A 10,159-nucleotide genomic window follows, 5' to 3' on the forward strand; every position below is an offset into this window, starting at 1 on the left:
ACATTCTCCGTGTTGAGTCAACAGCTATTTTTAAAACACAGAACAGAAAAAGAAGGAATCAGAACGTTTGTATTTGGGGGGAGTGGACCTAATGTATGTTATGGGGGCTCTCCTGCATATCAGCAATATGGCAATACTTTTTTTCCTGTAGCTTATCTGTCTTTTTATGATTTCCGGTATTTTCAGACAAAATAAAAATAATAACCATACAATTTACTGTGAGATGGATTATGAAAGATAAAATGTATCTATGCCAAACTTAACCAGGCAACTAATAAACTGTATGTGAAATATCTTGTTCCCATTCTTAAATTGATTCTTTCTTATTAATCTTTGTTATAAACAAATACAACTCAAGTGTTTTAAAGAAATAATATTTTTTTTAAACAACAATTTCTAATTTTAATAGTCTTAAAGGATAATTAAGAGCCTTAAAGGATAATCTGAACAATGAATATCCCACCCATTGCATCTGTATTTAGGAGACCCTCACTTAGATCTTCCTTCCTCTACAACAGCAGAACCCTGTAAAAAAATACCTCCTCTGTAGAGGTGGATTTGAACTTGAGATCTGGCCTAAGATCAGCATCCTGTAGAACCTCCCTGCAACCTTGTCAACCTTCCATTATGATAGTGAATGTCAGGGGCAAACGCAGGATTTGTAGAGGAGGGTTTCCACACCACGCCTCCAGTTGGCGTGACCAGCATGCATGGGGACGGAGCTATCATTTTAGACAATGCTTGGCTGCTCTCCAACTCTTCCTATCCCCATAATATACATGGGCAATGCTGCATGGACTACTGCAAGGTGCACGCAGCTCTCCCTTTTCAAGCAGAGCCGTGTGAAGCGGGGGCAGGGTCCGGACACCACAATTATACAGTGCCCCAGGCTTGGAAGGGGGTTTCCAGGCACTAGGAAACCCCCCCCCCCCCTCCCCCCCTCAGTTTGCCTATAACTGTAATGATACGTTTTAGAATCTCAGTGTCAAAATTTGTCACTTGCTCGTTCGAATGTCATTCCATCGTAGAAAGGAAGGCAGCCGATTAGGAAAAGGAGTTTATTTTACAAAACCTAGAACATATGTAATGTTCACTGATTGTTACCCTTCAAGTATTGATCAGAGAAGACCGAATATTTAGCAATTGATGACCAAATGTTTCCATTTATTTTTGTCAGGTTTCCTATGCCCGTCCTAGTTCCGCATCAATCCGTGATGCTAACTTATATGTTAGCGGCCTTCCAAAAACCATGACGCAGAAGGAACTGGAGCAGTTATTTTCACAGTATGGACGCATCATCACCTCAAGAATTTTAGTGGATCAAGTCACAGGTGGGTGACGTGGTACAACTAAAGGTTAATAGCAGTGAAATATTGAACAGATTAATAAATATGAATAGGCAGTGATGCCGATTTAAGGTTTCTCCCTTTTCATCATAGAAACTTTATGCATCTTTGTTAATTTGTGCTTGCAAAAAGATGGTGGCTTGCACTTGCCTAAATGACAACAGTTTGTATAATCTCAAATGATATATATATATATATATATATATATATATATATATATATATATATATAAACAAAATTGTGTGTTTCGTTTCAGATAATTGAATCATTATCTTACAAAATATTATCGAGAGCACATTAAGTAAAATGCATAAAATGAACACATATTTTTGTTTATCTGTGTTTCCAAGGACGTTGTTTCTACATATTTTGTTACATTACTTCATTGTCCTGGAAATATAACCTTGGTTTCATTTCAGATTTTTATTTCAAATGTATTCCTTGCTTTGTAGACACCAAACAAATGTTCACAAATTCTCCTGAGCCACAGTTGTCTGTTGTACAACGGCAGGAATGGCTTTAGGGCAGGGCTGAAAGGTCATGTGCTTTTGGACTCTGAGCTTCTGTCAATCAACTCAGATTTTCCTTTGTACCATTCAGTGTGAGAGCATTTTAATGGCATTGTGTAAGTAATAGGTTAGTTTTAATGTCAGACTACTATGTTATTTTTACCATTTTAGCGTGAAAGGGAAAATATACCTGACATCAATACCAGATTTATTTTCATGTTATGTTTCACTTGAAGCTCTAGAACAGATATACAAAGGTGATTTTCTTCAAGGAAACATAGTCTTCAGCATATTTGTATGTATTAATATGGGATCTGATTTCTATACTGCGTTATAAAGGTGTTCATCTATAGAATTCAATGGGACAGTGCTAAACAGTGGTCAAGTTACAAAACTCCTACATGGAATTATCAACCGATCAACAATGTAACTAAATATGCTCTAAATTGCTGATAACCAAGTGGCAATAAATAAATGAAAAGGAAATATAATGAGCGTAAAGCAATGTAACGCCTTTTCCTTCTGAATGCTGCTGCCTTAGGCGGGCTGCACCAACTCTATGGAATTCTGTCCCTCGCACAATAAGACTCTCCTCTTGTCTACAAACTTTCAAGCGTTCTCTGAAATCCCACCTCTTCAGACGAGCTTATAATATTCCTCAACCACCCTCTTAGCCTCACTACCTTACCCTATTACCACCTGTTACACAATTTCACACAAGACAACTACCCACTGACCAACATTGTTGTGTGACAGGATCATTTAGCTTATGAGTCAGTTTTACCTTTGCAGCCTGGCTGGGCCGAAATGCAAAATGTAGACTTAGCCTCATGTGTCAAACTCCCATTGTCCCATAGATTGTAAGCTTGTGAGCAGGACATTCTCACCTGTTTGTCTGTTTTGCCCAGTTTGTTTATTAGTTTACTATGTTTGTCCCCAATTGTAACGGAATATGTTGGCGGTATATAAATAATTGATGATGATGCCGAGGTTGCATGTCTGATAAATGCAAAATTGGATAGTGGCTTTTTACGGAGCAGGAAGTAATAGGAAAACCTGTAAATAGTTATTTTTATTGTAATGATATTTAAGCCAGATGCTTCCCTCTGCAGGCGTGTCTCGGGGAGTGGGTTTTATCCGTTTTGACAAGAGGATAGAGGCAGAAGAAGCCATAAAGGGTCTGAATGGACAAAAGCCAAGTGGAGCAACTGAACCGATAACTGTGAAATTCGCCAACAACCCAAGTCAGAAAACCAGCCAAGCGCTACTCTCGCAACTATATCAGTCCCCCAACAGGCGTTATCCCGGCCCTCTCCACCACCAGGCGCAGCGGTTCAGGTAAAGACTAGAAATGCATCATTATGTTAAATTAAAGTTGTTACATTTTCTTTCTTCCTTTTAAATACATAAGCAGTTTCTAATAGATCAGCCATGTTTGATTTCATTACTTGCAGTAAAAAAAAATCCCATCTGAGAGCAACAGAACTTGGTGAGACATATGTAACGACAGTACGGGAGGTTGTTTATGCTGATATCTCTATCCTCCGTCATTGATTTGTTGGCTAGTTTCCTTATCTTTATGGTAAACGATTGCTTACTGTACTGCTGGCTGGAAAATATGTAAATAGAGACCAGAATGTCTGGATGTGCTGTATTCATACTATAAATAACGCATAATACCAATGCACTGTTGTACGACGAAATGACAATTTCCTCTGCAAAATAGCCCTGCGTTAATATATTGATCGATGCCCTTCCGGGATCGGCAGGGTTAATTTTGTTGATGCCAGAGAGGCGAATGGCTTTTTTTTTTTTCAGTGAAAAGGGGGTTAATACAGTATAAGTGAGGGTGTCTCCTTATCTCTGTGTAAGATAGATTGATTATTCACTCAAAACCGCTCAAAGGCCCATTTTATTCAAGGCTGAGAACTAATCTTCTGCCAAGTTTCAGAAGGTATTGATCAGCCTCTCTCCAATATTCTCCTGTGGTGCTTCAGAGAGCCGAATAGCTGAAAACCTTTACCTGCCATCATTTTTTATATGTGAGCATGCACTGTCTGGAAAAACAGATTAATTATTGCTGGCCTTCTTTCTAAATGCATAACTATTTTTTGGTGAACACCCACCTCTTCATTCCCACTCCTCTCCCCACACACACAGTTGCCTCAAACCCTCCAAAAATGTAACATTCTGTAATCTGAAGCTGTTCCAGAAACGGAGAAACCTTCTCCTGCCTAAATCATCTTGATGCTGACAGCTGAGGTCCCAAATGAACGAACCATTATATTCTGTCGATCAGGGAGCAATTCAGGCATTACATATAATTAACATTTTTGGACTATAAGAAGTAATAGACAAACTGATGGTAGATGGTGCGTCTGTTTTGCACATTTTTACATATTCACTCATTTTTAGCCGTCACTAAAGCGGTTTAGACAGTAAAAAATTGTATTTTCAGGGGAAGGCAAATGCAATCATGGTAGGGATGCTCCATTTGACTGTGAGCGTAAAATACAATATATTTCTTTTTAGCATGTCATTTTTATATACATCTTACTGCAAGATCCAATTATTTAGAGAAAAGAATGCACTAGATTTATCAGTTAATAACTTAATTTACGGAGGTTGCTCTTACCAACTTTAAGCTTACAGTTTCTTCCAGAAAACCAACAAAATTCTGTGACACAGAAAAAAAGCTCCTTCCTATACATATTAAACCGCTTTTGAATTGCCCTGATTGCTTGTATCATATTTCTATATGTAGCAACAGAAACTGCTTGTTGGCAATACTGCAGGTGTGTTAGTGATTCTGTATTTAGGCTGCATCATTGAGTGGTAGTGTTAAAACGTACCGGCCACGGACTGACTACACAAGCAGGACAAGGCCTTATTTCCGTGACTGTCCTCACAATTGACCATAGAGATCTTGTAGACCAGTTCTATCCAACCTGTGTGGTCTCCAGGTGTAAAATAAAACTACAAGTCCCAGCATGCTTTGCCAGCTATCAGCGGGCTAGCTAATTGCAAAGCATGCTGGGGCTTGTAGTTTCACAACACCTGGAGAGCCAAAGGTTAGTCAGGCCTATCTTAAACCCAGCTCACACATATATTCTGATTTTTTTCACTGTATTTGAGCAGAGTAGGAGTTAAAAGACAGCCTGTAACATTTCTGGAGGTTTGTCAGAGTATAAAATGCTGCTTGATTGACTCCTACAGGCTAGAGCGTTAGCAGCCTAATCAAGTGGTAGAAGATTTGTCTTTCTGTTGAAAAGGGACGTCATTAATAACAGCTCCATTGAGCGCTCTTACCATCTGTAAGACATTAACCCAAAGACACTCCTTCTCTTTCAGGCTGGACAATTTGCTTAATATGGCCTATGGCGTTAAGAGGTAATTAGAATTTCACAGAATGCCAGCTGTCCATGTTGGCACAGATTGATGCTATAATTTATTTCTTTTCTGTTTGTTTTGTTGGGTTTTTTTTGTTTTTTTTCAATTCACTAACTTTATTTGTGTTTGTTTAATTGCTCTTTTTTTCCCACCAGCATGTGAGATTCTGTTCTTTTGAGTTGGGACTGTTGGTTTTCTTTTATGAAGACGCCAATACATTGTGTTGTTTTATTTTTTTCACCATCTTGTTTTTATCCACAGGTGGGCTACAGTCGCAGTTAAGGTGCCTCAGTTACACTGGCAGATAAACATTTCTATGCAGCTTAGTTAAGAGCGAATACTTACTTACCCATTAGATACTACAATCAGTTTTGTACACCATATTTAATTAGTTCTAAAATAATGATATTACATACCATTTTAGGCTAATTTTATATCTTACCCCCCTTTTAATATATACGACTATAACAAATATAGGTGTTTTCCAATATGGGCCTCTGTTAAACTATCATCATAACCTACACACGTGGGAGGCAGACATTTTTTGGGCTTTAAACATATTCATCCTGTCAGTTTACTAGGAGCTAATGTCTGAGGCGTAAAGTAAAAAGTCCCTAGTGAATGGATAGGCTGCATTGTCGTGAATAATTGTTCGGCTGACAAAATGGCTGCCGTGACGTTATGTAGGTGACAGGGGTACTTTAAATGAGCATATCAGCTGCTTCTGCTGTTGAAATGTACGAACAGTAATTATTCCAGATACTGTGATCAGAAAAAGCCAACACCGTGTGTCCCCTATTAGCTACTAACAGCATAGTCTTATATAGTTCACCAGATATATATAGAGTCAATTTAGCCAAATCTTATTCTGCTATCAATGCACTGGGTAGCCATGCCAAATATGTCTCTGAATTGCCAGTCAGGGCTTAATCTGTGTTAAGGCTGACCAGAATTAATCAGTAAATATTTAATTCATGATAATGCATAATGATGATAAAAATAAACAGTAAAACTTTATTTTCATCATAATTACAAATCATATAGTCCCTATATGGTACAGTCCCTACACTCTCCCCTCACAATCACATAGCACAAAACAAGAAATAAGGCGACACTGTATTATCGGCCCTTTGTCCGGATGAAATTGAATGATCCGTGTATGTGAGCGCCTTAACTGCCTGAGAGCTTTCTTTCATTTACAGGTTTAATGACTATAACATTTTTATATTGGTTTATTTGATTGTTTTATTTACACAAGCTCTAAGACAAGTATGTCTCCAATCTTGCTGTATGTATACTGTAACAACCATTGCTTCTGCAAGTATCCCATTTAAGAGAGATACACAAAATGTTTGACTAGCAAGATATCCTTATTGTGGTCTGGAAATAAAATCCAATACACCCCTTTAATGTGGTCATCAAATGATCTATTAATAAATTAACGTGGGCTTGCAAATTCCCAGTATTTTCTTTGACAACTCACGACATCATATTTTTAACATTGCCGTGGCCTGCTGAGCGTTCTCGTCTGGAGAGCTGGAGAGCGGCAGGTTGTCTAACCATGATCTAAAATATCCACCCCTGCATAAAACAATTTATTGCTGTAGCTGTGAATACATTTCAGTGACCCAAGCCAGTGACTGGCATACGTCCATAGTTGTCAGAGACTGACCTATAGAAAAAAAAAAGTCAATCCAGTTGAAAGTACAGATCTAGAGCAAGCAATGACCACTAAATCGAAACGTATTTGGAGCTCCTATCAAAAAATCAGATTTGTATTTCATTGACCTAGGTTATAATTTTATACTTCAAAAAACATTTGTACTATGTTAGGAAACACCACAATTTAAGTATTACAGCAAGCCACACAATAGGTGATGTTATAGTACGTATGGAGCACAATCGATAGATGTACCATTTATTTATGAGCGTTATGTAGAAATTATATACTTGCGTTTTTATTATTATTATTATTATTATTATTATTATTATGATTTTGTTTAATTATTTGACACATTTCCCATCACTAAAATCGTCTCATGTGTTTAACACATTTTTTTCCTTTGGCTATTTTCCTAACTTTTTTCCGGGGGGAGATTTTTTTTCACCTTGCTGATGACCTCTCGCCTCTCTTCCATCTAGGTTTTCTCCGATCACCATCGATGGCATGACGAGCCTGGTGGGAATGAACATCCCCGGCCACACGGGTACAGGCTGGTGTATCTTTGTTTACAACCTCTCTCCTGACTCAGATGAGAGCGTCCTGTGGCAGCTTTTCGGCCCATTTGGTGCAGTCAACAACGTCAAAGTCATCCGTGATTTCAACACCAACAAATGCAAGGGATTTGGCTTTGTCACAATGACCAATTATGACGAAGCAGCTATGGCCATTGCCAGCCTTAACGGTTACCGTCTGGGAGACAGAGTTCTGCAAGTTTCCTTTAAAACCAACAAAACCCACAAGTCTTGAATTTCTAGCCTATCTACATCAACCTAAAAAAAAAAAATTCTGTTCACGAACAAAAAGAAGACGGAAAAACAAAACAAAAAAACAGACTCTCAATGGCTTATAACCAACCATGGACTTTATAAGCCGGTGTTGCCTGAGTATTACCATTGGATATCCTGTGATAAACCGGAAAGGATTTTATAATGCTTAGAAAAAAACAAATAACTAAAAAAAAAAAAAAACTTTGATGCATTGAATGTTCTTTCATAGCTGTCGTCGTTGAATATAATATACATAGATTACAATGAGCAGGGCTTTTTTAACCCAGCCGGCTAGTTTTACGCCTTCTTTGAAGGTGGCTGTTTTTAAGATGACCATGAGTTCATTTGAAGAAGTAAAAAAAAATGAAAAAAAAATAATTAAAAAAAAAACTTGAAAAAAAAACAACAACAATTTTTACAAATGTAATACAATAAAGAAAAGAAAAAAAGTTTTTTTTTTCTTTTCTTTTTCAGCTTTCTTTTTTGTTCACAAATGAGTCCTTTCAGATTGGTGACCTGCTCCCCCCCGCCTCCTTTCCAAAAGCCCTTTTAGTGTGGGAATGTAGCAAAGGTTCTGACACTCAAAGGGTGAATAATAATAATAAAAAAAAGAAACAATATAGCAAGTTTGTGCAAAAAGGGATCAAAAATAATGACTTTTGCATTTAATTGTATTGTTTCTTGACTAGGTGTTGAAAGGAGATTCTTAAGGGGACCGCTTAGGTCGGAATACCTGATGACGCAAAACAATTTAAATAAACGAACAATGTTGCCAAAGAGTTTGTCTCTTTGCTGAAAATGGGTTTCCAGAAAAATCTATTTTTATAAAATATAAAGAATTTTTACAAGAGAATCTGGATTTGAGAAAAAAATAAAATAATATTTTGACTGGCTAATTTAGGGGAAAATTGACAACTTTGTCATACATACTGCACTGGTAACTTTTTAGAGAACAAGATATGTTTTAAATTGGATTAGTAGAATGTTTTTTGAAAGGTGGGTTACAAACAGTTGGTCTTCGTATCTTTTCATAGCATATTGCAAACTATTCTATTGAGTGAGGGAGAGTGTTCTACACAGGTCCCCCAATAACCACACAGTCAAAACCCAAATCAAGCAAGAGGTGCATTGCAAGACAATTTTTTTCTTTAAGTCATCAGTATGGGATATCTGCAGAACAAAAGAAAACTTACTTGTTTTTTTGTGTTGGGCGGGGCAAATACTTCCTTAGTTTGAGCAGTAGGTGCTACGGAATCATTTACATATCTTAGTATCATAGTTAAATGTAATGTGTTTAGAATAATAAAAGAAAACATTTGCTTTAAATTTGTTAAAAGAGTTTGAGTTCACTTTACGGCCCATTCCAATATAACGGGGCTGCGTTGGCACATTTTAAAAACACTGTTTTATGTTGCTTGCAACACGTATTTATTTAATTGCTGATGTAATGCATTTGGCCAATATCAATTATAGCAGGTTTGGCTAGTCTATTTATTTGTTTACTTAAACTATGGGAAGAAGCATATTATTGTGTCATTTCTTGTGCGTGTACGTGTATATATAATATAAATATATATATATAAAGTTATTTTTTTTTAATTTCTGTTAATTTATTATTAAGTTGTACTCCTTTGCTAGTTCTGTTTGTATATGTCTTAAAAATGTTTTTCTTATAATACTTGATTGACAAGCGTATCAAGGTAACTTGTGTAGAAATATTGTTTGATATGTTGTCATGTTTGTCGTGAATATTTTTTCTTAATGCACAGTAGAAACAACAACAACAGCAAAAAAAACTGGGTCTTTATTTTCAATGTTCTTCTGATGGATACAAGAACAGAGCTACAGTCTAAAAGAGAAAGGAAGAATCAGCTCTCCCATATCCAGTGCACTGATAATTTTAGTATGTTTGTGCTCTGTACCGTTCTATATTTTAAAAAATAAAACATAATAAAAAATGTTCTGCTCTTCCCCGAGTACTAGGAAAAGTTACTCGCTATGCATAATCTAGTTGATAGTTAAAATTTGCTATTGCTTTTTCTTGTCTTGTTATATCAAATCTTTTCAATACAAGTTTAGTCTTAATGGTAATAAAACGTTGTTATGGTTATATATAACGTGCTTATTTTGTGTATTTTTTATTCCATACAGTAAACTTAGGGAATTAAAAATGTTTTCACTCCACGTAGAAAGTTTTATAATAAAGAAAAAAAAATACATTTGGTTTAATGGTTTAATACAGGCCTGTCCAACCTGCGGCCCTCCAGGTGTTGTGAAACTACAAGTCCCAGCATGCTTTGCCAATAGACAACCAGTTGATAGCTCAAAGGGCATGCTGGGACTTGTAGTTTCACAACATCTGGAGGGCCGCAGGTTGGACAGGCCTGGTTTAATGTTTCAAAAGAGAATGACTGTTAATATTAT

General features: G+C 36.7%; 1 protein-coding gene across 6 annotated transcripts in view; it reads left to right on the forward strand.

Annotated features, from left to right (window-relative positions):
- ELAVL4 (ELAV like RNA binding protein 4) overlaps window positions 1-9,856 on the forward strand; it is a 108,810-nt gene extending 98,954 nt beyond the window's left edge. For all 6 annotated transcript variants that reach the window (XM_075182055.1, XM_075182051.1, XM_075182052.1 and 3 more), the window contains 4 exons: window positions 1,178-1,331; window positions 2,968-3,193; window positions 5,207-5,245; window positions 7,388-9,856. In XM_075182055.1, coding sequence (XP_075038156.1) covers window positions 1,178-1,331; window positions 2,968-3,193; window positions 5,207-5,245; window positions 7,388-7,715 — 747 coding nt within the window. In that variant the 3' untranslated portion in view covers window positions 7,716-9,856. The remainder of the gene's footprint in view (window positions 1-1,177; window positions 1,332-2,967; window positions 3,194-5,206; window positions 5,246-7,387) is intronic.
- Window positions 9,857-10,159: the final 303 nt, after the last annotated feature.

This window comes from Mixophyes fleayi, chromosome 8 (assembly GCF_038048845.1).
Source record: "Mixophyes fleayi isolate aMixFle1 chromosome 8, aMixFle1.hap1, whole genome shotgun sequence".
Taxonomy (NCBI): Eukaryota; Metazoa; Chordata; class Amphibia; order Anura; family Limnodynastidae; genus Mixophyes; species Mixophyes fleayi.